Source organism: Delphinus delphis, chromosome 3, assembly GCF_949987515.2.
Source record: "Delphinus delphis chromosome 3, mDelDel1.2, whole genome shotgun sequence".
NCBI lineage: Eukaryota > Metazoa > Chordata > Mammalia > Artiodactyla > Delphinidae > Delphinus > Delphinus delphis.
In genome coordinates, this window is record NC_082685.1 from 22,749,335 (window position 1) to 22,761,815 (window position 12,481).

At 45.4% G+C, this 12,481-nt stretch overlaps 1 protein-coding gene across 1 annotated transcript; it reads left to right on the top strand.

Annotated features, from left to right (window-relative positions):
• Positions 1–1,806: 1,806 nt before the first annotated feature.
• Positions 1,807–4,881, top strand: DRD1 (dopamine receptor D1). The gene has a single exon (XM_060006784.1). The coding sequence runs from the start codon at positions 1,807–1,809 to the stop codon at positions 3,145–3,147; it is 1,341 nt and encodes a 446-aa protein (XP_059862767.1). The 3' UTR covers positions 3,148–4,881.
• Positions 4,882–12,481: the final 7,600 nt, after the last annotated feature.

The following is a 12,481-nucleotide window of genomic DNA, read 5'->3' on the forward strand; positions in this document are numbered from 1 at the left end:
TGGAGCCCATACCGGTGAGGTTGGTGCCTGAGAGAGCGCAGTCGGGGCACTGGAAGCCAAAACCGCCGGCAGAGGGCGCCCCGGGCCCGCTGAGCGCGTGGCTCTGGGGTTGGGGCGCTCGCCGGGCGCTGGACACTGGCTGCAGTCTGGCCTTGACCGCAGCCGTGGACGAGCCCACTACCCCAGCTGAGCGCGAAGTGAGAGCCCTCTGGGCGCAGCGGAGCGCACCGGCCAGGCGCGCTGCTGCGCGGAGCCCTCCCGGCGAGCGGTGAGTAGAGGCGCCCGCAAGGCACATCTCACCCTAGTTGGGGGGCACTTGGAGGCAGCGCCTGTCGGACCTGGGCGCGCTGTTCTAGTGGTTGGTGTCCGTGGGAGAGTGAGCGCTGTCCCTGCTTCCGTTTGGTCTTTGGGAAAGGCTTCGGGTTGACCCCAGGAGGCGCTGAGTGTCGGGCGGAGCTTTGCTTTCCGGCGACTAGGGCTCATTTGAGGTTTTAACATCGGATCTTTTCTCGCGGGCCCCTGTCGGGTGCTGTCCCGAGTGCCAGGGGCCCGGGGTTCGGCGGGGTAACCCGGGGCGGGCGAGCGCTCACCTGGACGTCCCCCACCCCTTTCGCCCGCGGCACCAACCGGGGGAACCACGTGGGGCTGTCGCCTGTAACTCTGCCTGTCAAGCGAAGCCCGCCTCCAGGGCAGGGGAGGGCACAGGGGGGGGTGGGCTGTGCCCCGAGGGAACCTGGCCAGCCCGTGCGCCCGCCGGTGCCAGCTCGGCTTTCCCTGCCTCGTGTTCTCACGGGCTCCTTGGCAGGTAGCGGGCAGTTCTGCGGGAAGGCGCAGGGCTCTTCCCCGAGGGACCAGAGGCCACTCGAGGGGCGCCCGGGCGCTCGTTTTCCGGAGAAGGGAAGCAAAGAAGCTGCCCAGGTGACTAATACTGGGGGTGCCCTCTCTCAAGGAAGCTCCAAGCGTCCGGGGGCATTTTTCGGGGTCTCGTCCGCTTTGAACCATCTCTAGCCAGTGGGGGCAGCGCCAGCTCTCTGTGGACCTGGCCCAGGATCCTTTTCCCAAACCCGCTCCGGCGACTGTTGCGCATCGGGAGCAGAGCCCCAGCTGCGCGCGCAGGATAGGACTGAGGCGTGCCTCCCGGGCGCCTTGCGAAGCCCGCTCTCCCCGAGCTCCTGGGGGCTTGGAGAGAGACAACCCCAAGGCAAGGTAGGTGGTTCAGAGGGGGTTGGATTGGGCTTGACAGTAAAGATGCGATCTGCTTATCTTGGCAAACGTTCTTTGCTTTCTCTTTGCTTTCTAGAGCTTTGGGGGAGCTGGTGCAGAGCCAGGGGCTTGGAGGAGCAAGGCATGTATTTTCAGCTGCGCCTCAGAAGGGGAGAATTCTCTGTCACCACCAGAAAGACAACAGCCCTGAAATGTGACGACAATTGACTAGCTCGTCAGAAGACTGGGAGTCTCTGGATTGATAGCTTAGAATATGCTAAAAAGCCAGTGCTTTCCATGGGGCATTGAAGGGCCAACTGGTCCCCGTGACAGTGAATTGGAGCAAGGGAGTCAGAAGTCAGTTGTAGAGAGCAAGAGGGAGCTTCCAAGGGGCTGATCTGGACTGCCAAGGGCAGGCTCCTGCCACACAGTTGCTGCACCCCTCTAATGGAATGCTGGTGAGGTCCTCCACCCAGGGGAGCAAGTGGGGCTGTGCAAGGGGCTGCCTGACCAGCGAGGACTCCTGCAGGTCTGACCAACCCCTAATCCCTGCTTAGGAACCTGAGGGGTGTCCGAGCCCCCTCTGCACTCTCCCTCAGGAAGATGAGGACTCTGAACACCTCTACCATGGACGGCGCCGGGATGGTCGTGGAGAGGGACTTCTCCTTCCGCATCCTTACAGCCTGTTTCCTGTCGCTGCTCATCCTGTCCACACTCCTGGGGAACACGCTGGTCTGTGCTGCCGTCATCAGGTTCCGACACCTGCGGTCCAAGGTGACCAACTTCTTCGTTATCTCCTTGGCCGTGTCGGATCTCTTGGTGGCTGTCTTGGTCATGCCCTGGAAAGCGGTGGCTGAGATCGCTGGCTTCTGGCCCTTTGGGTCCTTCTGTAACATCTGGGTGGCCTTTGACATCATGTGCTCCACCGCGTCCATCCTCAACCTCTGTGTGATCAGCGTGGACAGGTATTGGGCCATCTCTAGCCCCTTCCGGTATGAGAGGAAGATGACCCCCAAGGCAGCCTTCATTCTGATCAGCGTGGCATGGACTTTGTCTGTTCTCATCTCCTTCATTCCGGTGCAGCTCAGCTGGCACAAGGCGAAACCCACAAGCCCCTCTGATGGGAATGCCACTTCCCTGGATGAGACCACCGACAACTGTGACTCCAGCCTGAGCAGGACATATGCTATTTCATCCTCCCTAATAAGCTTTTACATCCCTGTGGCCATCATGATCGTCACCTACACCAGGATCTACAGGATCGCCCAGAAACAAATACGGCGCATCTCGGCCTTGGAGAGGGCCGCAGTCCATGCCAAGAACTGCCAGACCACTACCGGTAACGGAAACCCCGTGGAGTGTTCTCAGCCGGAAAGCTCCTTCAAGATGTCCTTCAAAAGAGAGACTAAAGTTCTGAAGACTCTGTCTGTGATCATGGGGGTGTTTGTGTGCTGCTGGCTCCCTTTCTTCATCTTGAACTGCATGGTGCCCTTCTGTGGGTCTGGGGAGACCCAGCCCTTCTGCATCGATTCCATCACCTTTGACGTGTTTGTGTGGTTTGGGTGGGCTAATTCCTCCTTGAACCCCATCATTTATGCCTTTAATGCTGATTTTCGGAAGGCATTTTCCACCCTCTTAGGATGCTACAGACTTTGCCCGGCGACGCATAATGCCATAGAGACGGTTAGCATCAATAACAATGGGGCTGTGGTGTTTTCCAGCCATCACGAGCCTCGAGGTTCCATCTCCAAGGACTGCAATCTGGTGTATCTGATCCCACATGCCGTGGGCTCCTCTGAGGACCTGAAGAAGGCGGAGGCTGGTGGGATAGCTGAGCCCTTGGAGAAGCTCTCCCCAGCCCTGTCTGTCATTTTGGACTATGACACTGATGTCTCCCTAGAGAAGATCCAGCCCGTCACACAAAACGGACAGCACCCGACCTGAACTCCAAAATGAATCCTAGCAGACATGCTCATCCCAGAAGCTAGAGGAGACTTCTCTGGGGCTTGCTGTGAAGAAACTAAGGTGTGGTGAGACTCCGATGTCGGGCGAGCCCTCCTCTGCTGCTTCCCCTCAACACACAACTAACTACATTTTAATCTACATGCCAGTGTGTTTTCTGTGTTGTTCATAGCGAATCAAGAGGGACACAAGTGAAGCGAGTGTTCATAAGGGACGTGTCTTTGGCTCCAAAATTATTTTTAGAAACTGAGCCTTATCTTAGGACTTAAGAAACAGGGCAAAGAATCAACAATGAACAGCTTCACTTAAATATTAAATCTTTCCCAGAAGGAAGTGAGAAGGGTTGAGTTTGCTGTGTACAAACAGGTGCTAACACTGGTCCAAGCAAAGTTTTCAGATTGTAAAGGTAGGTGCATGCCTTCATAAATTATTCCTAAAAAATAATTGAGCCTTACAGTAGGAATGGGATTTTTTTTTTCCAGAGTTGATGCTTTGTTGATATTGGTTTATTTAGTTATTGTATTATATGGATATTTTTAATTTATTATAATAAATCTATATTTATCATATTTAATAGGGTAAATGAATGAGTTATCTGAAATCTTACAATAGCATTTTTGTCCATTTAACTAGTACTTTATAAGCTGATGAAACAAACACATAGACTCTCTGAGAGTCTAAATGCTCATGTATAACTTCCAGAAACACAGCAAAGTCTAATAGAAAAAAAACAAAGAAGTTGTGATGATTCCTTAAAATTCATGGGAACAAATAAATACGAGGTGAGAACTGACAAATGCTGTGATTGCTTTTTTTTTTTCTCCTCAAAAGATTTTGAAAGATTTAAAAAAGCATAGCTACTCTTGTGTTCAAAATTTCTTAAGGGACAAAGACTTTCCCAGGAGAATGATTTGCAGTTCTGTAAATATTTGAAATAAAAGTTAGCTTAAGAAGAATCCAACTTGAAATATATGATCTTAGGTGGTAATAAAAAGTATATGCCGCTTTGTATTTATGTAAAATAATTGGCCTTCTTTGTCTTTTCTCATTTCCTGTGTCAGGTAGCTTTTCTGAGCCAAATAAATGACTGTCCTGGTTAGAGATGTGTAATGAAGGCAGTGAGTTTCCTTAGCTCGTGTGTCACAACAGTCTTACCCATGGACAAAAGTCAAATCCTGCATCTCCGTCTTACCAGCCAAGCTACCCAGTGGGGTTCCTTTTTGTAGTGCTTTAATCTGAACTTAGAATTGATTTTTTTAAAAAGTCTAAATGTTAATGGTATACTAACTAACAGAGGGCGCCTCAATGTCATCCTTGGGCAAGACTCTTCTGTTGGTAGAAAAGACAGGAGACCCCTTCTCTTTGCGTATGTTAAGCACACCAAAGCCAGCAGCATCTCTTTTGACGAATGTTAGCCCTTTCTCTGTGCTTTGGCATCAAGTTTCTGTGTCATCACCTGGACTGTAAAAAGTATCCTAAGGCTCTATTGCCAGATACTAATTCATGTGGGACAGTTCAAGAGAATGTTTTGGAAATGTTTACAAAGTATTCTTGTTGATAAGCAACTGACTTAACATTTAGATGAAATGGGTAATAAGAAAGATATCTACTGAAAACTATCTCCTGCATCAGGTCTGTGTTATTTATGCATTGTGAATGTTTTCTTAATTTTATTGCCTGTATGCTTTCTTACATATAATAAAATTATTTTGTGAACTCAAATCAACCACGAATGAGTTGTGTTGCATTTGTTAAATGTGTTTTAAAAACTAGGATAGTTCAGATCTACACGTAAGAAAACATGGGCATTTTCAAGGATACGTTACTTTTCTTTTTTCCTTTTTAGTGGCAATCTCTCCTATTACGTATGCCTTTTGTTGCCTTTGAATACTTAAATAGGAAGTTGATTGGGGCTATATACTCTTGTTTACCTTCTGTCTCAAAAAAAAATTTTTTTTCCCAAAAAGAAATCCTTCTTTGCTCGAGGAATTACTCTTCATTTCCCAGATTTGAAAGATTTCTAAAATCTCTGTTTTTACTTTCTAAGAGCCCAGAGGTTTTCAATAACCTACAAATTACAGAAAATAATGTGGCTGGCTTTGCGTGATCGTGGACCCTCAGCTTAATGGCAACCACTGTATGTGTAGTGTTTAAGAGTAAAATCTAACAAGAATTACTTTTAGGAAAAAATATACAGGTTGTGAGGCTGGGCTGAGCAAAAAGTCTTACAGGTCACTTTCATCGATCCTGCTAAACCTGCTTAGTTCATGTGCTAACCGCCCCCTTTTCCTTTCATCCCAAAGAAGGAGAATGACTGAACAGCAGGTGATGTAGAAATTAAGGGTTAAGTTTATAATTTGGAACATCACACAACAGATGGTGTCTTTTTGAATTCCATATTTGCCTTCCCCAGGCTTTGGCAGATAATGAACATATCTAGAATGAACACGCATAAAGCATGATGCCTTTTCTTTCTGCTTCCTAACTTTCTGCACATCTTGATTCTCTGCAGTTTAATTTTGTTCTGTAATTAGTGGTCCGGCAACATCAGCTAAGATGCTCAGGGCTGTCATGGTCCAACCAGTGAAACATGGGACAAAAGCCTTCACCATGTATTTCATTGGCAGAGTGAAAAATAAAGACACATGTAGAAATTATATTAAATAATTGTAAAATTCAGGACACTGTGGATGAGACTGTATTTTGGGTTTCTGGCATGTTGGATGGATAAAGGGTATCTTATGAAATGTTGATTTGACTGACAGCATCTTTCAGAGAATTTAATTTACAACCATAAAAACAAAATTCAAGTATGACATTTCATTTCATTTAACTATCGTGACGAGCCTTCATAATGCTAAATATATGTAAGCCACTTTAGCAAGACAGAGACAATTTAAAAGAGGTGTTCTTTTTCTCTTTCAAGCTAAGAAGATGCTTTTCCTGGTCAAATAAATATAGAGCTCTTACTGGTGATAGAATAACAAGAAGCCTTAAGGAAGGGATGCTGAGCCCTGGGCTCCCATTGGTAGATTTGGAGTTTCTGTAGGAAAGTCGTGGCTTTTTTGGGGGATCTAAGCAAGTCATGGTCTGTGAGCCTCAGTTGTCTTGATCCATTAAATGGGAAGAACAAAACCTCTGCATGAACTTCTTCAGTGGAGGGGGTCACTCCAAATAGAAACTGGTATGTAGTCTAATCTCAGGGACTTTCTGAACTCTGTACTCTCTGGGGGCTCCATCATGATTTCTCCCCAGGTTTGCACCAGCGGCATTTCAGCCTGATCCTTCCACCTCCTAGGATCCAGTCCACATGAGGGGGCCTGGAACAAAGAAAGTCCAGAATTTGTTTCAGACGGAGATGTGTTCACATTGTAGCTACCACTTTCAAGCTGTGTAAGAGTTAAACAAATGTCTGTACCTCTCTGAGCCTGTTTGCCCATTTGTGAAATGGAAATAAACATTCAGGTTCTTGTGAGGGTTGAAATGAAGCTAATGTTTATAAGATCTTTGCGCTCACCGATTCTTTGCAGGATCTCTACTTGGAAGGGGTTGATGACAATATTTACTGCATTACTAATAATGGAGCTGCTATGCATTTGAATTCTTGCATGTTTGCTTGAAGCAAATGGCAATGACTTTTAGAGTGCATGTAGTTTGGAATTCTCCCAGACACCATTCTCTTTTGCTGTGGTTATCTGATATTCCAGAAGCAAGTAGATTTTTATATCTGCATGGCTAAGACAGTTGCCTTAATTTTTTCCCACTAGATATCAACTAAATATGTCTGTCTACGATGTTTTAGTCTATGAAATCTACTTACCTTGCAGAATTTGTTTCAGGAATGATGAGTTGATGGCAGCCTAGCTCTGGGCTGTTAAAACTGGGACCTGCTGCTCTGCACAATATGCTGACCATGGTCATTTGAAGGAACCAACCCAGTGGATCATGGGATTGTAGCATTATATAGATTAGATACACCTCTGTGGATTTCTTTGAGATTTCCTGGATAGAAACATGACACAATCAACCTGTTTATTTTCATGGAGGATTGAGGGGATGGGAAGCATTACAGCACAGAGAACCCCTCTAAGATCTTGTTACCAGGCCAATCTAGTCATGTTGCCTTCTGTCATGTTAAGTAACTACCATGTGATGTACCGAATTAAAAAAAGCAGCATTTGGACTTGAGTATGTTACATCATTCAAGATTTGGGAGTTGTAATTTAAATAGTATTAGAAGCTCGGAGAATAATCTGTGGTTTAGAAGGGTTTAACTTTTTAATCACTATGAGAAAATGGACAAAACCAGTTAAATTTTTTCTCAAGCTCATAGCATATATATTCTACCAGCTCTCAAAATGGGTAAATATTTTCAGTCATTGAAGAGGATCTGCCCTGAGCTATGTCCATAGAAATGAGCCCACCTCGCAGAAATGCCAGCAAAGTGACAGGTGGTAGCGAGACCTAGAAGAGCTGAATTGTAGGGCAGAGTTTTTAATTTCATTAAATAATTTTTTAAAAGATAAGTAGTTTGGAGAAACTACCTTATAACCCTTGAAAATAAGTTTTTTCATCTCTACAATAAGTGGGTTAGAAGAGATGATTTCTAAGATTTGTTTTTTTTTTTTTTTTTTTTGGCTTGACAATACTAGATGTGAGATCCATTACTGGTAAAAATATGAGTCTGATAGATTTTCCAAGTCTGTTCTCTTTGCTGCTAGAAAGCTAACGAAGTGATATTTCCGAAATGCAAATATTAGGTTATGCCCTTGCTTAGCATTCGTCAATGACTCCCAGTTACTTTCAGGAAAAACAAACAAACAAACTCATGTAAGGCCCTTCATGAGCAGAACCCTGGTGGTCTATGCAGACACATCTATGGCCACTACCCCACCAGCACTCTCTCTACAGAGGTTCTGAACTTCATACAGCTTGTGGAGTGTACGAGGTCCTTCCTTGTCTTTATGCTTTGCGCATGCCGTCCCCTCTGCCTGGAACACCCTTCCCTGTTACCTCTGTTTGCTCGTTCCTACTGATCTTTTAAGACTCAGTAGGGCGTAATTGCAGAAGGCCTTCCTTGGTAATTTCTTCTTGCTTCTACTACTTCTCTTATTTCTTTCAAAGAGTTTACCGTGCTGGAATGAAATAATCTCCTTACTTCCTTATCTCTTTCCCTAGATTATGAGTCTCTTGAGAGCAAGAGACGACCTTACTTTGTTTCCCTTTCTCTCTATATTCCACTGCTTGGCTTATAGGAATTGCTCGTTAGAACTTCGTTGAATGAATGAAAGAACAAGCAAGTCAAAACAGGGAAGACGGGAGCCACGGTTCTAGTGACATTTATTTCTGGAGTGCTTGGTGTATGTGTGCAGGTCTGCTAGGCTCTCTCTAACATCTTTGGGTAGAATCCCCATGTGGTCTCAGAGGCCTGCAGTTCCCTGGGGTCTGAATGGTTGTACAGAGGTCATTGCATACACACAGACACTGCCCCCCCATTCTTATGTGTGTTTATGTATAGAATCGATGCCATTTACCATCAGTAACCTTTGTGAGTACTTTTTGTGATTCAGGCCATGTGCCCAATGCTGGAAATGAATCAGACACTATCCCAGTGTTCGAGGAGCTTAAAGTAGAAACATGTATGCAAATAAACCATCATCAAAGAGTGGTTTAAAAGTAAAGTATAAGAAGAAAGAAAATGTTTTCTTCCAGGTGATGCCAGTAGCACCATTCTATTGAGCCCCACCTGGCATCATGCCACGTGCCTTTCATTTATTATCTTATTCCATTCTCACACCTATCCTATGAGGTGGGCACCATCATCAACATCCCCAATTTTCAGATCAAGATAATGAAGATTTAGAAAGGGCACGTAATGTGTCCAAGTTCACACAGCTGGTGAATGATGGGGTAGGTTTAAATCTAGGGCTGTCTGACTTTAAAGCTTATTCTTTTAATCTAGAACCTGTTCTGTTTACCAGGAACTAGCCCTAACCGAGCAAGTAACTTGTCAAGGGGCTTCCACATCACCTCGAATATCGGTGGGTTAAAAAATACTTTTTATTATTCACATTTTCAATCATGTGCAAAAAATAGAGAGGATTGTATGATAACCCCCGAGCACCCATCCTGTTCCCCAGATTGAAACATTCGCAAGACTATGGTTGGTGATCTTTAAGGAATAACAGGGGCTCCATGTCTTTGGATAGAGCACGAGGTGGAAGTGAAGAGGACGTTGCAACTTCAAAAACGTCACCTTGTGGAGTTCAAAGATAACAGAATGGGGAGATGGTTTATTCAAATGTCAAGACACTCCATGTTCTGGGATCAGTTTGATCAGGGCACCCTCACTCAGTTTAATTCAGCGAACATTTATCTATGCCTGCCTGGGCCTCAGTGCTGCTTTGAGAGGGGGAGTGAGGAGGGAAGGACGAGAGAACAGGGTGGGGAGGGGGAAGATGCTTAGTGAGGGAGACAGTGCTGCTGGAGGGGCATGGGGATGGGGTAGGGCTGGGAAGGACATGGCATTGGATGTGGGCTTGAGGGACGGACCGGACAGGACTCAACCGGCAGGGAGTGAGAACGGTTGAGGTTGGAACTCCAGTACCTGCAAACGTGGGGCTGAGGAATGGGCACTGGGTGGCTTTTCTGGATACAGGACTTGGGGCAGAGATGAGCTGAAATGCACTAGAAGGTTTGATCCAAATGAGGTCCCACAGGCTGTCAAAGAAACTGCTTCGGGGTGGTCTCCATACTCTGCAGGGGCGAATTCAGTGCATCTGCATGACTAACCAGATGGTCAGGTGATAATGGCTCACCCCTCCCTTCCTCACATCCTCCCGGCAGCTTTGCTCACATCTTACCTGCTCTCAAATAGACTCTGCTGACACCCCTTTCCTCTCTTTCCAGCTGGGACTCCCTTCCTCCCGTCTTCTGTATGAGCCTCATCTCAGGTGTCAGCTGTACTGGAGCCCTTCTCTGGCCCTTCTTCCCCCCGGGCTGGTGGCCCACTGCAGGGCATGCAGCCTGTTGTGTGCCGTTTGTGTCCCCTGTTTCTCGGGGGAGCTCCCAGAGGCACAGAATGTGTCCTTTTCAACACTCTCTTCCCAGTGCCCAGCATACCCTGGCACACTAGGAGTACCCAAGTTAATATATTTTTTAAATGAATGGGTGAATTAATCACTTTATGAAAATGAATAACTGCTTATACACATACCTTAATTTTCACCATGGGGTTGACTCTGCTGGGCTTATAAGGGCTGATCTCTGCTAAGTGTGGTTTCTCCAATACTGATACAATCGCAGGTAAATGATTGGAATAGGATTTAAATGGCAAACTAGGGCTCTCTCTCCTGTCGCTGTGCACGGATAGTGAGTGATCAACCCTTTCCTACTGGAGGGAGAGGAAATGTCAACCAAATGCCAGCAGTGTGTTCTGAGATTAGCTGCATGCATGCTGTTCTGAGGCTGATTTTTTAGGTCAGAAGTATTTAGCATTATAAACATGTTGACTCATTTAGATGATGTCCAGCCCCATTTGTAAGATGCTGCTTTCACACACACTGCTGTTTACTGTCAAACTGGGAGGAAGGAAGGAGCTCCATGCTAATTCTGCCCAAACTGCTGTGGGTTTCTCCTTGCTTGATGGTGGGGTCCCTATAAAACTGCATGTCCTTGACTGTTACAGGGGAGGATTAAAGGGGATCCACTCTGAGAGGGGACCAGGGGCAAGAAGGCGACAGTCACTTTAGATAGCCTGGTTGTAATATCAAGGCAAAAGTAAATTTTAATGCCATTTTTAGAAAGCATCCATTGCACCCATATTGAAATGAAAACTTATTTGCTTCTCACAAGACCGTGCAATTTAGAATGTCACCCTTTTCTTTTCCTTTTAATTTGCCTTTATTTGGTACCCAGTTCTGTGTATAGAAGTTTGTATTTGAGTGTTTTTTAAAAATTAATTTTATTGAAGTATAGTTGATTTACAATGTTATATTAATTTCTGCTGTACACCAAAGTGATTCAGTTATATATATATATATATATATATATTTTTCATATTCTTTTCCATTATGGTTTATCACAGGGTATTGAATATAGTTCCCTGTGCTATACAGTAGGAAATTGTTGTTTATCCGTCCTATATATAATAGTTTGGATCTGCTAATCCCAAACTCCCAATCCATCCCTCTCCCACCCCCTCTTTTCCTTGGCAACCACAAGTTTGCAGAAGGACAGAAGCAGAACCTCCGGGTTAAGGATGGGAAATAGCCACCCTCCTGCCTGCTCACAAGAATGTAACTGACATTGTGCATACAATTCGACCCAGCAACTCCACTTCCAGGAATCTGGTTTATGTACATCCTTACCTGTATGCTCAGAGATGCCTGTGTAAAGGCTGCAGCCTTGCTTTAAAAGTCCGCTAAGTGAAATGAATAACTAAAATGTAGGATGTCCATGGTGTGTGGTAGTTACAGAGAAAGGCGGATCAGTATGCACTATTATGGAAAGATATTCATGAAACGAAAAAGAAAGTTAAAAAACAGTATGGACGGTATGATCCTTTTTATTTAAAACAGTGTAAGAAGTATATATTTCTTATGTCTGTACATCGAAAAAAGGTGTAGGAAAATGCCCACCTACCTGAAAACAGTGGTATCTCTGGGGAGAGCAGAGCGGGGTGGCTTTCGCTTTTTCCTTTTTATGTTTCTCGGTTTTTACAAGAAGCTTGCGTTTATATAGATCAGGTGTGTAGTTAAGATATTTTTTTAGAAGCATACTGAACCGGGGGTGAGGAAAGTAGAATTCTAGTTGTGGTTGCTGGGTGAGTCCTTGGAAGAAGGTCAGTGGGAACAGGAACTTCTGGTCTGCCTGCTCCAAAGCCCCTCCCTTTCCCCCAGGACAAGACCTTCCTCCACCCCATGGGGGGGGGGTCTTAGTTTCCCACACAAAAGGTCCTTCCACAGAGCCCATATTTGGAATAATTTTGTTGATCAAAAGCATCTCATTTAGGGAATCATAGTCTGTGTGGCCTTTTGATAGGTTCAAGCATTTTCTCTGTTCAGCTTTTGAGAAATGATAGAAAGGACTCATGGTGGGGTCCTTGGGGAACCTCAGGTTGGGGGTCACTAGTGAGCGGCCCTCTGAAGTCCTCTTTTCAAGAACTAACTCCTCTCAGGGGTCTGGGCTATTTTACAACCTTTATGGACCCTAAAGGGTCTTATTTGTGGTATCCCAGTGCACATCACCTCAAACATATTAAAATGCTTCTTAAATATAATTTTACTGCTGCAAAACAGAAGGATTTTTAAATGTC

What these genes read in the sequence shown, in the direction of transcription:
- DRD1 (XM_060006784.1), top strand. Translation starts at nt 1,807, where the DNA reads ATGAGGACTCTGAACACCTCTACCATGGACGGCGCCGGGATGGTCGTG.